This window comes from Ovis canadensis, chromosome 1, assembly GCF_042477335.2.
Source record: "Ovis canadensis isolate MfBH-ARS-UI-01 breed Bighorn chromosome 1, ARS-UI_OviCan_v2, whole genome shotgun sequence".
Lineage (NCBI taxonomy): Eukaryota > Metazoa > Chordata > Mammalia > Artiodactyla > Bovidae > Ovis > Ovis canadensis.
Genome location: NC_091245.1, coordinates 29,094,869 through 29,112,991, shown reverse-complemented (window position 1 = coordinate 29,112,991; position 18,123 = coordinate 29,094,869). Strand labels below are relative to the sequence as shown.

The 18,123-nt window shown below is 43.4% G+C and overlaps 1 protein-coding gene across 1 annotated transcript in view; it reads left to right on the top strand.

Moving 5' to 3' along the window:
- Positions 1-18,123, top strand: part of YIPF1 (Yip1 domain family member 1) — a 51,878-nt gene that overhangs the window by 17,550 nt on the left and 16,205 nt on the right. Inside the window, exons 6-9 of the mRNA XM_069592228.1 lie at positions 4,842-5,005; positions 7,321-7,401; positions 7,669-7,756; positions 14,858-14,974. Coding sequence (XP_069448329.1) covers positions 4,842-5,005; positions 7,321-7,401; positions 7,669-7,756; positions 14,858-14,974 — 450 coding nt within the window. The remainder of the gene's footprint in view (positions 1-4,841; positions 5,006-7,320; positions 7,402-7,668; positions 7,757-14,857; positions 14,975-18,123) is intronic.

The following is an 18,123-nucleotide window of genomic DNA, read 5'->3' as shown; positions in this document are numbered from 1 at the left end:
TAACAACTAAACCACCAAGCTATTAAAGTAATGAAAGAAAAGTTCATAACTCAGCCCAGAGCCTGACATAAGCTAAGGATTGATGAATGCTCATTTTGTCTTGTAATCACGTGTGTGTGTGTGTGTGTGTGCGCACTCAGTTGTGTCCAACACTGTGACCCCATGGACTATAGCCCTCCAGGCTCCTCTGTCTATGGAATTCTCCAGGCAGGAATACTAGAGTGGGTTGCTATTCCCTTCTCCAAGGGATCTTCCTGACACAGGGATTGAACTTGAATCTACCACATTGCAGGTAGATTCTTTACCGTCTGAGCCTCCAGGGAAGCCCATAGTATTTCCTAAATGGCAGATACTGTTCTAAGTGCTTTACAAATAAATCCTTTCATCCTTATGTCAACTTTATGAAGTAGTTATTTTACTCTCCCTATTTTACCAATGGGGAATTTAAGGTACAGAAAAATTAGGTCATTTGCCTAAAGGTTATAGTGTAAGGAAGAGTTTGAATAGCATAGGCATCACAACCTATGCTATTCCTACCTAAGGAAAACAAAAAATGTTTGAAGCAAAATCCACTTTATCAGCCAATACTGTCAACACCGCCTTCAAAATACATCCAGCACCTGACCACTGCCTACCACCTCTACCACTCTCCTACCATAATCAAGGTCACCATCACCTCATGTCTGGATTATAGCCCTTTCCTTCCTGCAGATCTTCCCACATCTTCCCTTACCTTTCTGCTGTCTTTGTTTTGCATCCAGAGTAGTCCTTTAAAACTAAGCCAGATCATGCCATTCCTCCAAAGCCTTTCAGTGGCTCCATCTCACTGGGAGTGGAAGGTGGAGCCCTTTCTGCGCTTAGGAGGCCCTCGTGGTCCAGGCCTCCTCTGCCTCCGATTTCATTTTGTACTACTCTGGCCCTTTCTTTCTGCCTCCTCACATGGGCCTCATCACTGTCCCTCCTAGACACCAGGTACACTTAGGGCTTTCGTGCCATCTTCCTGCTTAGGACACTCTTACCGCAGATAGCCATATGACTCGTTCCCTTGCTCGGCTCAAATCTCACTTCATTCCAGAGGCCTTCCTTGATCATCCTATCTGGGAGTACAGGGCATGAAAGTTCAAGTCTAAAGAACAGCCTGTGCAGAGTACTTGAGAAGAGTGGGAGTGTGTTTCATCTTTTTCCTCAAGGAATTAAAGGAAGGCCAGTGTACCAGAGCACAGATGGAGGGGGAGGCTGTTGTAAGGTCAGATTTGAGGGGAGGCAGAAGCTAAGTCACACAGGACTTAATTGCTGTATGGAAGAGAACACAGGATGCTGTGGGGGACATGGAAAGCTTCTCCGAGGAGGAATGGTGTTAAATGAAAAAGTGGAGGTCAGGGTCCTACAGATGGGAGAAGTGTCAGGAAAGGAGCAGAGGCAAAACACAGCAGAAAATGTAGAAGCAGGCGGTGCTGGTGGCAGAAATAAGCACATCCGTCTTTCTCTCAAGGGGCTGAGATGGACAAGAATGACTACTTCGGAGCAGAATGTGTGAACAGTCATGTGCGAGGCACACACATCCTACATACAAATCAAGCTAGGCCGTCTGCTGTTCTTCACACACGGGACACGCTTTTCATCTTCTGGGTCTTGCTCATCCTATATCCCTTGGCATCAGATGCTGTCCCCACCCTTCTCATAGGGCAGCTTGAGGAGTTATCTCCCTCCCTTGAACCTCTTTGGACTTGGTACCTCTAAAGTGACAGTCTCCGTTCCTCCTTCTGGCATGTCCTTCCTCTGGTAAACTACTGCTTTTTAAATATGAGACTTAAATATATCTTCCTTGGTCTGATTCTCTCAGGCAACGTTATAACCATTTTTTAAAATGTCAGTGCCCTGCCCAGTCAATAAATGATAGCTATGAAAATATTTATTGTTACCTCATATCATCCTCAACATTTCTGTGAGATAAGTATTATCTACATTTTATAGTTGAAGAAACCAAGACTCGGAGATATGGAGTAATTTGCCCAAGGTCATGGAGTGCTAGTTTATCTTAAACAAAGGACCGTCTCACTTCAGAGCCTCATGCTGCCAAAACCCTGGAGACGGAAACTTGAGTAATTGTTATATATCAGCCATCTCATTAATGTCAGCCACTTTATTTCTCTCCACAGACTATTTGCATAGCTGAAAGCCAATAAGATTGGGCTCGGTTATGCAAGCGCCCCATCCCACTGCCATGCTTCTAGGGTTAGAGTGGTGCCCTGTTGATACCCTTCCTTTTGTTGTTGTTGCTGTTTCGTAGCTAAGGTTTATCTGACTCTCTTGCAACCCCATGGACTGTAGCCTGCCAGTCTCCTTTGTCCAAGGGATTTCTCAGGCAAGAATACTGGGGTGGGTTGTCATTTCCTTCTCCAGGGGTTTTCCTGACTTTTCCCTAGACCTGTCAAATTCCACCCTGAATTTTATCTGAGTGGCTAAATAAAGTTTGTTAGGATGCCTGGAGATAGGAAGTCATGAGCATTGCTGGTGGACATGAATGGGCAAGGTTCTTTTGGAGAGCGGTTTACCAATATGGCTCAAGAGCCTTAAAAGTGATTTGTACCCTTTGACCTAGTGATCACGCTGATAATGTTCATTGTTGTTGTTCAGTCACTCAGTCATGTCCGACTCTTTGTAACCCCATGGATTGCAGCACGCCAGGCTTTCCTGTCCATCATCTCCCAGAGCTTGCTCAAACTCATGTCCGTTGAGTCGGTGATGCCATCCAGCCATCTCATCCTCTGTCGTCCCCTTCTCCTCCTGTCTCCTCCTTCAGTCTTTCCCAGCATCAGGGTCTTTTCTAATGAGTCAGGCCTTCGCATCAGGTGGCCAAAGTATTGGAGCTTCAGGTTTAGCCTTCTAATGAATATACAGGATTGATTTCCTTTAGGAATGACTGGTTTGATCTCCTTGCAGTCCATGGGACTCTCAAGAGTCTTCTCCAGGACCACAGTTCAAAAGCATCAAATCTGCAGCTTTCAACCTTCTTTATGGTCCAACTCTCAGATCTATACATGACTACTGGAAAAACCATAGCTTTGATTATAAGGACGTTTGTTGGCAGAGTAATGTCCCTGCTTTTTAATATGCTGTCTAGGTTTGTCATAGCTTTTCTTCCAAGGAGCAAGTGTCTTTTAATTTTGTGGCTGCAGTCACCATCTGCAGTGATTTTTGGAGCCCAGGAAAATAAAGTCTGTCACTGTTTCCTTTGTTTCCCCACCTATTTGCCATATGATGCGACCGGATGCCATGATCTTAGTTTTTTGAATGTTGAGTTTTAAGCCAGCTTTTTCACTCTCCTTTTTCACCTTCATCAAGTGGCTCTTTAATTCCTCTTCACTTTCTGCCATAAGGGTGGTGTCATCAGCATATCTGAGATTATTGATATTTCTTCTGCAAATCTTGATTCTAGCTTGTGTTTCATCCAGCCCAGCATTTCTTGTATGTACTCTGCATGTAAGTTAAATAAGCAGGGTGACAATATACAGCCTTGGTGTACTCCTTTCCCAATTTGGCACCAGTCTCTTGGTCCATGTCTGATTCTAACTGTTGCTTCTTGACCTGGATACAGGTTGCACAGGAGGCAGCAGAGGCAGGTAAGGTGGTCTGGTATTCCCATCTCTTTAAGATAGTGTTCATACTAAGGCAATAAGCCCTAAAACTGTCTCTGTACAGATACTCTTAACAGTGTTATTTGTTCTAATAAAAGTGGGAAGCAACCTAAACATCCAGTAGCAGTGGAATAGTTGTATTAACTTGTGGTGTCTCTCTCCTAATCTTCCTACCTCCAGCTCAATGACTACTATGTAGACACATAAATGTTCATTATAAACACTGATATAACATGAAAAAGTCATTTTTGTATAATCCCCAGTAGACAGAGCAGCATACAAAATTGTTGACATAGTATGCTATCACATCCTAAGTCAGTGTTTGGCAATTGTGGGCATATAGTAAATATTTGTTGAATGAGTGATCATCACTGGTATGAATCTACTGTACAGAGAAAAGGAAATATACCAAAAGTTAATAGTGTTAGTTTTATATGGGTGGGACTAAGAGTGATTTGGGGGAGCTTCCTGGGTGGCTCAGCAGTGAAAAAATATCTGGCTGCAATGCAGAAGACACAGAAGTCGCCAGGAGTTTGATCCCTGGGTCAGGAAGATCCCTTGGAGGAAGGCATGGCAACCCACTCCAGTATTCTTGCCTTGGAGAGCCCCGTGGACAGAGGAGCCTGGCAGGCCACAGTCCATAGCGTCGCACAGAGGCAGGCACAACCGAAGCAACTAAGCACCATGCACGCACGCAGGAGTGATTTTTATTCTGTCGTTTCCACGTTCATCTTTGTCTCCATGTTCCCTGTAGTGATCACATAGGACTTATTGGAAAACAATAACTTCCATTAGATTTTTTTTTGAACTTGAATCAAAGAAGAGAGAGTTAGGTTGGTTACTTGCTATGGGCTAGGCACTCTGCTGAGAACTTTACTTACGGTAATACTCCTAACTTTCCCCCAGTTCCTTAAATATTATTCTCCCTGTGGAAGAGATGGGAACACTGAAGCTTATCGAGGTTAAGTTGCTTACTCAGGCTTGAATACTTAGTAATTTAACCAGGACTACAGTTCAGGTCTGACTTCAGATTCTGTTGTCTTTATGATCATTTTTCTGTGTCAGTTTGTTTTCTATGAGATGTTTTTTAGAGCCTTTTGCCATTTGTCTCAAATATGGTCTATAGCAAAGCTGAGGTTGTAACAGCTCGACTTGAAATTAATAGTAAGATCTCTGATACCCTTGTGCTCTAATTGATTTCAGAATTTGGTGATACAACCACTTCCCTAGCAGCAAACCCAGATGCCACCACAATCAGCATCGAGGATCCTGGTGAAACCCCAAAGCATAAGCCAGGACCCCCAAGAGGCTTGGGGAGAGAAGAAGATGATGAGTTACTAGGAAACGATGACTCTGACAAAACTGAGGTTTGGACTTGTGTTTGAAATTTTTTTTTTTCTTTTAACTTTAGAAAACCTCATCCATGCATTTATTGCAGTTTCCTGTGTGCTGGGAACTTCTTGGCCAGCCCAGTAGTATTTCTAGTGATATTTTATAAATGGATCATGCTTTTGATTCACTAGAGGAGTACTCGATTTGTAGCAGTGTGTTCACAGGCTTATGAAATAGTGGAGTGCCGGCTGTGCTTTGTGGAACTCCATGAAATACCAAAATAAGTACCAAAGTTTATGCCAAATTAAATACCATTATATACTAGATATCACAGCAAGAGCTCAGACTTAGGAGCCTGAGTTTGAGTCCTGGTCTGGCCAGTAGTAATAGCTCTGTGGTCTTGGGTAAGATATTTTAATTTCCCTAAGCCTGGATTTCCTCATCTGAAAGTAATATATTGACTCTTCTCATCATTATAATACAATAGCTGACATTTATTCAGTGTTTACGGAGAAGGCAGTGGCACCCCACTCCAGTACTCTTGCCTGGAAAATCCCATGGGCGGAGGAGCCTGGTAGGCTGCAGTCCATGGGATTGCAAAGAGTCGGACATGACTGAGCGACTTCACTTTTCACTGTCATGCATTGGAGAAGGAAATGGCAGCCCACTCCAGTGTTCTTGCCTGGAGGATCCCAGAGACAGGGGAGCCTGGTTGCCTGGGCTACCGTCTATGGGGTCGCACAGAGTTGGACACGACTGAAGCGACTTAGCAGCAGCAGCAGCATTCGGTGTTTAATAGCTGCCAAACACCATTTGAAGTTCTTCACTTGGATCATCTCATGTAATCCTCAAAACAACCCAATATGCAAGGAAGTATTCTTATACTCCTTTTATACCTGATCTTAGCCAAAAGGCCAGGAAGCAATCCTGTGCTTGTTTTATAAATGAGAAGCCTGGGGCACAGGGTTTAAGCGACTTGCCCCAGGACATGCAGCTGGCAGGTGCAGAGGGAACTTTAAACTGAGGCAATCTGAGTCCTTCTGTACTAGAGTTGTTGTTTAGCTGCTAAGTCCTGTCTAACTCTTTGCGACCCCGTGGACTGTGGCCTGCCAGGCTACTCTGTCTATGGGATTTCCCACACAAGAGTACCAGAGTGGGTTGCCCTTTCCTCCTCCAGGGGATCTTCCCAACCCAGGGATCAAATTTACATTTTCTGCAATGGCAGGTGGATTCTTTACCAACTGAGGCACTGGGGAAGCGCCAATAATTAATCTAATCCTCCCTATAACCCTATAAGGCAGATCTGTTAGCTATACTTTTTTAGATTAGGGAGACTGAGATGAGTCTAGTGATTTGATGAAGCTGCCCCCTAGTGGAGGGACCAGGATTAAAAACCTTTTGATAAAACTTCAAAACTGATGCTTATTTTATATCACGCAATGGCAAGAAGTGAAGAGGAACTAAAAAGCCTCTTGATGAAAGTGAAAAAGGCGAGTGAAAAAGTTAGCTTAAAGCTCAACATTCAGAAAACGAAGATCATGGCATCCTGTCCCATCACTTCATGGGAAATAGATGGAGAAACAGTGGAAACAGTGTCAGACTTTTGGGGGGGCTCCAAAATCACTGCAGATGGTGAGTGCAGCCTTGAAATTAAAAGACGCTTACTCCTTGGAAGGAAAGTTATGGCCAACCTAGATAGCATATTCAAAAGCAGAGATATTACTTTGCCAACAAAGGTCCGTCTAGTCAAGGCTATGGTTTTTACAGTGGTCATGTATGGATGTGAGAGTTGGGCTGTGAAGAAAGCTGAGCGTGGAAGAATTGATGCTTTTGAACTGTGGTGTTGGAGAAGACTCTTGGGAGTCCCTTGGACTGCAGGGAGATCCAACCAGTCCATCCTAAAGGAGATCAGTCCTGGGTGTTCATTGGAAGGACTGATGCTGAAGCTGAAACTCCAATACTTTGGCCACCTGATGCGAAGAACTGACTCATTGGAAAAGACCCTGATGCTGGGAGGAGTTGGGGACAGGAGAAGGGGACGACAGAAGATGGGATGGCTGGATGGCATCACTGACTCAATGGACGTCTGAGTGAACTCCGGGAGATGGTGATGGACAGGGAGGCCTGGCGTGCTGCGATCCATGGGGTCGCAGAGAGTCGGACACGACTGAGCGACTGAACTGACTGAACTGAGGAACTGGGTGTGGCTATGGTAAAAGTGATAGATGAATGTAGAGGAGTTTGGTCTTTCGTATTTCTTGAGTTTCTCTTAGATCCTCTCTCTTTCTCTGTCTGGGTGGCTAGAATAAGGAAGTTCTGTGTTCATTATGTTTTATTTTACCTCTGACAGTTACTTGCTGGACAGAAGAAAAGCTCCCCCTTCTGGACATTTGAATACTATCAGACGTTCTTTGACGTAGACACTCACCAGGTCTGTAACCACTTTCACCTTTCTTTTGATGTATGATGCAGACTTAGTTCCTCTGCTGTTAAACAGTCAAGTAATGTGACAGGCATTGCACACTGGATATGGTCTGCAAAAGTAAAGGGTTGTTGGCTCTTGAAAATACTAAATGAAATAATAAAAAGATAATAAATAATAAAAGCTCTAATAACTGTTTCAATTTTGCAGTAGTTAAACTTTACTAAACTTTAAGAAAAAAATCATCTGTAGGTTTACCGCTATGCTGTTTTGCAGGTCTTTGACAGAATAAAGGGGTCTCTTTTGCCAATACCAGGAAAAAACTTCGTAAGGTTGTATATCCGCAGCAATCCAGATCTCTACGGTACGTGTAGCACTGTTTTAGTTCTTTTTCATGTACCGGCTAAATGCAGATGAGGGTGTGGGTTGCCTCAAAAGCTGGCGGAGCACACTGTTGGTGGGGCGTGAGCGTTTTGTTTGTCTCTTCTGAGCTTCAGTAGCAGCTCTTGCAAAGAATTTTGGAGAAAATGCAATTACATGTTTGATGAATGCCATGATGACAAGAAGAGTGTGTCCTTTGAAAGTCTTCAAATGACATTACAAACTTGAGACAAATTAAGTCACTTCATATAGAGGAGATTATTGATTTTAACTTTAGAGGATTTGGTGTTTGGGGTGAGTGTGGAGGAGGCTCTCTTATACTTACTCATTGATATGCTGAGTTCCAGCCCTGCCCCTCAGACAGGCTGGCTTCCCCTTGGGAGTTTGTAAGGGGATGAGCCTAGGGATTGGTGTCAAGGAGGGGCCTCAGACTGCTGTCTGAGGAGGGGCCAGAGGTCCATCCGGTGCTTCTGAGGGAAAGGGTTCCAACACTGGTGACTTCTGTGTTTGCGGGGAGAAAGCCAGAGACTCGGTGCTTCTGTGTGCAGATGCTCTGTGCTAGACTTGGTGTACGTGGGCACAGCTAGTTCTTTCAACGACCTCTGAGGCAGGTGTTATTATCCCCATTTTTCTCATGAAGAACCTGATGCTCAGTGGTGTTTAGTAATTTATATGTTCAACCCTAAACAGTAAGTATTAGAGCAATTATACATGTTGATTATAAGAGGAAAAGGAATTCATGAGAATCTGCTGTGTACCAATCAGTATATACAGTCTTTAATCCTTTCAAGAGGGCAATGTATTAAGTGCTATTATCTCTGTTTTCCATGTGAGAAAACTAAGATTAGAAGTTGTCAAACTAAGAACTCCCATTAGCAACATAATGGATGAACTGGGACGGTATTATACTTCAGTTCAATAAGTCAGACAGAAAAAGACATCCTGTATGATTTCACTTATATGTGGAATATAAGAACTAAAACTGGTGAATCTAACAGAAAAGAAACAAACTCACAGATATAGAGAACGAACTAGTAGTTACCAGTGGGGAGAGGGAAGGGAGGAGGGGCAGGATAGGGGTAGAGGGTTGTCAGTCAGTCAGTTCAGTCGCTCAGTCGTGTCCGACTCTCTGTGATCCCATGAATCGCAGCACGCCAGGCCTCCCTGTCCATCACCATCTCCCAGAGTTCATTCAGACTCACCTCCATCGAGTCCGTGATGCCATCCAGCCTCTCATCCTCTGTCGTCCCCTTCTCCTCCTGCCCCCAATCCCTCCCAGCATCAGAGTCTTTTCCAGTGAGTCAACTCTTCGCATGAGGTGGCCAAAGTACTGGAGTTTCAGCTTTAGCATCATTCCTTCCAAAGAAATCCCAGGGCTGATCTCCTTCAGAATGGACTGGTTGGATCTCCATGCAGTCCAAGGGACTCTCAAGAGTCTTCTCCAACACCACAGTTCAAAAGCATCAATTCTTCAGCACTCAGCCTTCTTCACAGTCCAACTCTCACATCCATACATGACTACTGGAAAAACCATAGCCTTGACTAGACGGACCTTAGTCGGCAAAGTAATGTCTCTGCCTTTGAATATACTATCTAGGTTGGCCATAACTTTCCTTCCAAGGAGTAAGCGTCTTTTAATTTCAAGGCTGCAATCACCATCTGCAGTGATTTTGGAGCCCAAAAAAATAAAACCTGACACTGTTTCCACTGTTTCCCCATCTATTTGCCATGAAGTGATGGGACCGGATGCCATGATCTTTGTTTTCTGAATGTTGAGCTTTAAGCCAACTTTTTCACTCTCCACTTTCACTTTGATCAAGAGGCTTTTTAGTTCCTCTTCACTCTCTGCCATAAGGGTGGTGTTATCTGCATATCTGAGGTTATTGATATTTCTCCTGGCAATCTTGATTCCAGCTTGTGTTTCTTCAGGTCCAGCGTTTCTCATGATGTAGAGGGTTAAGAGGTACAAACTGCTTATGTATAAAATAAAAAAGCTATAAAGATGCAGCACAGGGAATATAGCTAATATTTTATAATAACTAAAAATGGAATATAATGTTTAAAAATTATGATGCACTATGTACACTTGAAACTTATGTAATATTGTATAATAAGCCAACTATTTATTATAAATAGTTAAAGTAAAACTGGCACCTAGTTTGGGCTTCCTAAGTGGTGCCAATGCAGGAGACGTAAGAGATGTGGGTTTGATCCCTGGGTGGGGAAGATCCCCTGGAGGAGGTCTTGGTAACCCACTCCAGTATTCTTGCCTGGAGAATTCCATGGACAGAAGAGCCTGATGGGCTAGAGTCCATGAGGTCTCAAGGAGTCGGACGGAACTGAAGCGACTATATACACTCACAGCACCTGGTTTAGTGTTAATATAAAGCTCCTACTTACTCTATTAAACTGGTGTTTTTAAGCTCCAGAAACTTTTCATCAAATGTTATGGATGTTATCCAATATTTAGAATCAGTTAAAGTGAAACTTGGACTGCACAGAGATCCAACCTGTCCATTCTAAAGGAGATCAGCCCTGGGATTTCTTTGGAAGAAATGATGCTGAAGCTGAAATTCCAGTACTTTGGCCACCTCATGTGAAGAGTTGGCTCATTGGAAAAGACTCTGATGCTGGGAGGGATTGGGGGCAGGAGGAGAAGGGGAAGACCGAGGATGAGATGGCTGGATGGCATCACGGACTGGATGGAGGTGAGTCTGAGTGAACTCCGGGAGATGGTGATGGACAGGGAGGCCTGGCGTGCTGCGATTCATGGGGTCGCAAAGAGTCAGACACGACTGAGCGACTGAACTGAACTGAACTGAAAGTGGAACTGCTCTAATGGATGCTGAGGAAAGTCTCCTTTCCACTCACCTTTGATCCTGAAACATTCTTCTTTGCACAGCACTATTAGCCTCATAAATTCATGTTGTTCTAGTCGCTAAGTCTTGTCTGATACCTTGAGACCCTACAGACTGTAGCTCAACAGGCTCTTCTCTCCACAGGATTCTCCAGGCAAGAATACTTGAGTGGGTTGTCATTTCCTCCTCCCGGGCATCTTCCGGACCCAGGAATCTAACCCGCATCTCCTGCATTGTCAGGCAGGTTCTTTACCACCTGAGCCACTGGGGAAGCCCTCATGAGCTCACAGACATGCTTAAAAAAAGAAAGTACAGGATTTCTCTGGCAGTCCAGTAGTTAGAACTCTGCACTCCCAATGCAGGCAACACAGGTTTGATCCCTGATCAGGGAAGACCCCACATGCCACATAGTGCAACCAAAAAAAAAAAAGTACAACTAGAAAAAAGAAAGTTTTTTAGAAGAGAGGGCTGACCTTCTCTTGGGGTGGATTGGAGGAAGGTGGTTAGGAGCAAGATAACAGAAGAGCCAGTCTGCAGGATCTGAGGGAAAGATGAATGAATTTGACTACATTTACACCAAAATTTAAAATTTCTATACCACGAAATAAACCATAAACAAGGAAAAATAAATAAACCACCGACCAAAGATAATATTTCAGAGCACATAACCCACAAAAGATAAAATCAAGAATACATGTAGAGTGCCTACTGATTATAAGAGTAAAACCAATTATAAATTCTAGCAAAAAATAAGCAATTCACAGAAAAGGAAACCCAAATGGCCAATAAATACATGAAAAAATGCTTAGCTACACCTGTAATAAGGCTTCCCAGGGGGCACTAGTGGTAAAGAACCTGCCTTCCAATGCAGGACACCTACAAGATGCAGATTCGATCCCTGGGTTGTGAAGGTCTCCTGCAGGAGGGCATGGCAACTCAAGTATTGCCTGGAGAATCCCATGGACGGAGGAGCCTGGCGGGCGACAGTCCATAGGGTCGCAAAGAGTCAAACACCATTGAGGTGACTTAGCACATGCCTGTAATCAGGGAAATAAAAACTAAAACAGGATATCATTTATGTGCATCAGTTTAGCCATCATACAACTTGCCTTGTCTTCGTTTATTCATTCAGTTAACAAATATGAAGCACGCACTATTCTAGGCGCTGGAGGTACAGCAGTAATAAAACAGACAAAAGTCCCTGCTCAGAGGCAGTTTATAATCTAAGTTTAACAATAGACAAAGAAAATAGGTAAAATACACAGTATGCTAGTGATAAATGCTAAGGTAAAAGTTTAAAAGCAGAGAAGAGAGACCATAAATGTTTATGTAGGTGGGTGGATTTGAATCTTTTAAAAAATGTAAAAGGTGGATTCTGAGTAAACACCTGAAGGAATTGGGAGCAATGCAAGTAAGTATCTCAGAGAAGAGCATTTGAAAAAGAGAGTTCTGGGATCTCTCTGATGGTCCAGTGGCTGAGACTTTGTCCTCCCAATGCAGGGGCCCCACTTTGATCCCTGTGCAGTGAATTAGATCCTGCATCCGTAACTATGACCCAGCACAGCCAAGTGAATAAATGGAAGAGAGAGCTCAGCATGTACGAAGGCCTTGAGGCAGGAACTCGCCTCATGTGCTCAAAGAACGGTGAAGACACTAGTGTGTATGGGCTGGAGTGAACAAGGGCGTCTCGTCAATGAGGTCAGAGGGCAGTGTGGAGGGACACATGTAGGGTCTTGGAAGCAAGTAAAGACTTGGGCTTTAGCTTGAATGAGATGCCACTGAAGGGTCTAACCAGAGAGGAGCGATAACTCAGCTTTTCATAAACATTGGTATCAAATGTTGCCAAGGATATGGAGCCATGGGACCTTGTGTAAAATGTGGGTGGGTACGTAACTGGAACCACAAATTGGAGCAGTCTGAAGATGCTCCTGCTCTACAGCTTAGCAGTTCTCCTCCTAGATAAATAAGAAGACACATAGAAGGGCATTATTCTTCATTGCCTCCTCGTTGCTTGTAATTAGCAAATATTTGGCAATGACCAGAGTAAATATGGTGTGTTCATATCCAGAATTCTGTAGGTTTTAGAAATGGATTTGATCTATAAGCATCAACAAGGACACATCTCAGAACAGTAGTCGATGCAGCATGTTGGAGAAGGATATGAGTAGTACCGCAGCATTAGAAAGATTTGAAAAATAAGCACGATGAGTGCGCCAGTGTTTGTTTTATCATTCTTTGGGCTTTTCTGTCTGTTAGAAATGTTTGATAATATAAAAATGCACAATGCAAGCTAAGTTGACGTTTCCTCCCACCCCACCCCGTAATTGGAGTAGGAATTTGGCAGGCATGAGCAAGAGAGAAGGCAGTGTGGAGCCTGGTGGCAGGCCTGGGAGGAGCAGGTGGTGTGTGTCTCTGGGGGCCACGCCTCCTGTGTGCCTGAGTGCGGCAGAGGCAGTGACTGCGCCTGTCACACATCGCTGTGTCCCCAGCACCAGAGCCCAGAGGAAAGGAGGCAGTTAGTAAATAACAGCTGACAGGGTAGCTTCTGCTTCCTGTCTACGAGTACGCTAGTATTCTGATCACTTGTGGTTGCCTGCTTCGATGGTCTCAGCCCATCAATAACACATGGTTAGTTTTGTTCATTTGTTCAATAAAGCTTTGGGGGATTTTAAAATTACTGTTACTGGTTGTAAGGGTGGTTTTTTTTTTTTTTTGGTTGTTGTTACACTGTTTATGTGCTAGGCATGCAGAGTACTGCAGTGAACAGCATCTGATCCTTGGCTGTAACAGAGCGCCCGCAGGCTAGTGAGTCAGCGATGCTACTTGGGAAGCTGATGTTGGTGACTCTTTGGAGCTTCCCAGTCAAGTGCTTGTTGTGAATCCTTTCCCACCTTCAGGAACCAACTTGGCCTCAAAAAGTGCTCATCCATTTCTGCCAGTCATCTCCCCCAGCGCAGTAATTTTCTTAATTTTGTGATATGTCAAGGTGCCTACAGTTATCCAAAAGAAAGAAACCCTACAGAATATGACTGAAATTGAAAAATGCAATTCTTAAAATCTATTAAAATCTCTAGATTTATAAATTGTATTTGTTCAAATAGTCCTTTTTCTAGATGGGGAGAAACAAGAATGGTCAAGAAATCAAGGGAAATGATCAAAGGGACTTCTAAAGCATGGTGTACTCATTCACTTAGTGGAATATTTTATAATCATTAAAAAGAATAAGCTGAATTTTATGGGCTTCCCAGGTGGTGATAGTGGTAAAGAATCTGCCTTCCAATGCAGAAGACATGAGACACGTGGGTTCAGTCCCTGGGTGGGGAAGATCCCCTGGAGGAGGGCATGACAACTCACTCCAGTCTTCTTGCCTGGAGAATTCCGTGGACAGAGGAGCTTGGTGGGCTACAGTCGATACGGTTGCACAGAGACGGACACAACTGAAGTGACTTATAAATAGCTATAGTAGAGTCTCCAGGACATGATAAGGTGAAAATACATATGCATGTTAGCATTTCTTTAAAGCACGCACACAAATATGTATTTGCTTTTGTGTGTCTAGAAATCTCTGGCAGGGTTCACCAGAAACTGGTTATGGTGGTGAGTTCTGTGGAAGAGAATGAATAGCTAGGGAGCAGAGAGGAAAGAAGGTTAATTTTCTCTATATCCCCTTTTGTGCCTTTTGAACAATGCACTATGTGTGTGCATTACTTTTTCATTAAAAAAAAAAAGGAAAAAAGAAAGCCTTACATATGCACTCACATATAGACACCCATGGTGATTTGTTAGATTAAATGAACTGTTTCCTAAAGCTTGCCCTGCTCTTCTGTTTAGACAGCAAAGGACCTATATAATTTTAATTATTTTTTTCTCTGGCATTAACATCTGATACTTACGTAAAGGAAGTAACCTTTGCTTCCTGTATCCTCCACAGGTTTGTTAAACCTGTGAAGTGTTAACAAAACGTCCATGAATTTTTTTGGATGATCTTCCAGCAAGAGCCGTATAAACAAATCAGTGTCTTCATTCACCTAATTGGGGAGGGTGTTTTGTTTTGCGCGTTTCAATCCCCACTCTTTGAGGCAGGTAATTACTGAGTTGTGTATTTGACTTTTTAAAAAGAAAATTCCCACTTAACAAATACTGATTCCATCTAAACTTCATTTTCCACTGCTTCCATGAGGCTGGTTCGTCACTGTCTTGTCTGAGTTTTCTGGTTTGCTTTGCAGGCCCCTTTTGGATATGCGCCACATTGGTCTTTGCCGTAGCAATCAGTGGGAATCTTTCCAACTTCTTAATCCATCTGGGAGAGAAGACATACCACTATGTGCCCGAATTCCGAAAAGGTTGGTGAATAGCTTGACTTATTTGGAATGCTGTCAGTTGCTAACTGTGAGTTCTTGGACCCCTGTCTGTAGGTCCTGCAGCCCATTTTCCTGTATAAGGGTTCAAAACTAATCATCTGTCCATATAAATCCACATAGTCTTTTTATCTTTTGTTTTGTTAAAATAACCTAAAATGTCCCATTTTAACCATTTTTAAGCGTGCAATTCAGTGGCATTAAGTATATTCACAGTATTGTGAATCTGTGTACTCTTCTGGAAAACTGTAAGGCAAGGCCCCATAGCAATCAGAATGTCTCCAAAGAAAAATGTACAAAATAAGTAAAAAGCAGTGTGTAGAAGAGTCTCCACTGTAGTGTTATTTGCATTATCTGTTAGCAGCATTAGGGGCCTTGTTATTTAAGGCATGATGACTCAGCTAGCTATGTCTGTAGCAATTAATTATGAAGCACTTAGAACTACGTGGAGAACTCCTAATCCAAACTTACACCAGCGCTATTAGCAGTTTTGTTAAAGAGAAGTCCGCAGACGGTCAGGGCCGAGAAGGAAGAATGCAGAGGTGAGAGTGTCTGAGTGAAGATGGGCCTGTGGATGATGTTCTTGTTTTAAAACTTCCTTTCTAGGGACTTTCCCTGGTGGTCCAGTGGTTAGGACACTGTGCTTCCACTGCTGGGGGCCTGACTTTGATTCCTGGTTGGGAAACTAAGATCCCACAAACTGTGCAGCACAGTCAAAAAAATAAACAAAACTTCATGTGGCAGTATTGGATAGCTGGGGGCAAAGAAACAGCTTTTAGGGACTTGCAGGTGACAGCCACCCAAGGCAGGAGTGTTTGGCTGTGCAGGAGATTGGCCTTTGCCCCATTGTCTGTCCTCTCCTTCCCTCGCTCTGTCCCTGACGACCCGCTCTCCTGTTGAGAAGCTGTGTAAGGGCATGGGCTCGGGCACCCAGCCGTCGGCTTCTGCCTCCCTCTTTACTCACCAGCTTCTACCTTGTTGGGCAAATTATTTCATCTCTCTTGACCTCAGATTCCTTGTCAGTGAAATGGGAGTAAGAATATCTATATTATAGGGCTATTGTAAGAATAAAGAAGTGATGTCTCTAAAGAGGTTAAAATAGTGCCTTGTACAGAAAGGATTCAGTAAAATGAACTATTGCCGTATGTGTATGTACACATGCCTGTGTGTCTACGGAATACTGTTTTTGCCTGTCTGTGTGTCCGTGTGGCCTTCCTGTCCTGCCCTCACTCTCTGTGCCTGTTTGCCCTTCTCTCCTCCATGTGGAGTCAGTCCCAGCTGCATTTGTCAGGTGACCTTGGTTTAAATTTAACTCAATCATTGTTATCCATGAGCTCTCAATCTGCCTTCAAGTAGTTCAGTGGTTAAGTAAAGAAAAATAGGTAAATGGATATTGCTGTAATAAATGGCTTGTGTTCATTTCTGTATCAGAGGTCTGTAGAAGTATATTGACAGAGAAGAGGAGTGAGTCACCCTGCCTGGGGGTGTGGAAGCTGGGAGGGAAGCGGGGAGGGCAGGGGGCGGGGGTCCTTGTCTCTTCTTATTCCTGTTGGACTGGGCATCCCAGTGTCAGAGTGCCTTGGGATATATATGCTAGTGAGGTCGTCATTGACTCAATCAGTCAGTATTTTTCCATTTTATGTAAAGAGTGTAACTGACACATCCAAGGCCAGATCCTGCTTCCCCACTTATTAATTATTTGACCCTAACCAAACCACTTAGCTCTCTGATCTTATTTCCTCATCTCTAGAGTAAAGATACAATTTATATGAAATAATGTATTTATATATCAGTTAACAGTATAAAAAGCTTATTCTTGATCGGGCATTTATTATTTATCAGTCAGTGTTCTAAACATACCTGTTTTTACTCATTTAATTCTAATAGTCTTATAAGGTAGTGTACTGTGATTATTCCCATTTTACAGATGAGGATACTGAGGCAGGAAGGTTAAGTAACTCACCACCCATCTATTAATATCAGTGACAGAGCTGGGCTTCCGAGGTGGTTCAGTGGTAAAGAATCCACCTGCCAGATAGGAGATCTGGGTTCGATCCCTGGGTTGGGAAGATCCCTTGAAGAAGGAAATGGCAACCCACTCCAGCATTTCTTGCCTGGGATATCCCACAGATAGATCAGCCTGGCGGGCTACAGTAGTCCATGGGGTGGCAAAGAGTCAGACACAACTTGGTGACTAAGCAGCAAGCGGCAGAGCTAGGATTAGCGTCTACACATACAGTCTGTAGCTCTGATTGTTATACAGTGTCACCTCTCAGTAAAGCACTCAGTGTAATGCTGCCCATGGACAGCCATCGTCATAGCAGCAGCTTCCTGCCTCTTCCTTTCCTTATTCAAGAAAAAGGCAGTAGATCAGCAAAATTACATTTGACTTAATGACAGAGTTACTTATATGAAAAAACTGCTCTGGGAGCTGGAAGATGTTTTGGACAATCACATATCTTACCCAGAGCCTGGCCATAGTTGCTAGGAGTGCTTTTGTTCTTGCCAAGAGCATTTGATGGGTTACCTGCTGATTTTCACGTGGGAAGGGCTGGTGTTGTGGACTGAACCACAGTTAGGATCCTCCACTCCAGAAGAGTGAAGCTGAACCCTCTAGGACATGCTGCTGCTGGGAAGGAGGAGGGACGGACCGTAAGTAATGCAGTGAACACTGCTGCTCTGAGGAGTCACTCAGTAGCAGTTCCACCACAGAGACAAGAATTATTTAAAGAAAGTGGAACTGGAGAATATTTTAAGCAATACATCAATGAGCTGAAGCTCCCTGTTTCAGAGACAGAAGGAACTCTAAATAGCACACAGAACAAGTTAATCTGTTCCCAGGGTATTTTCATAAATTTGCTAAAGAAATCAGTGTCAGCTTTTGTTATATTAGGAAAGAGGACGTGTTCTTCCAAGGGGATAGTTGACTTTTATTTGATTGGAATGCTCCATGTATTTAAATACTTGTAGTATGGTCCTCGGAAGTATTTCAGTACATAATTCAGTCATTTAATACTATTAGTTGTTAGTTATAAAGTGAATTATAGAAGCCATAGGAGAGATTGCTAGTCATCATCGCAAAGTCAGATGCTGAAGGAACACGGATTCAGCACATTTATCAAGCGTCTGCTGTT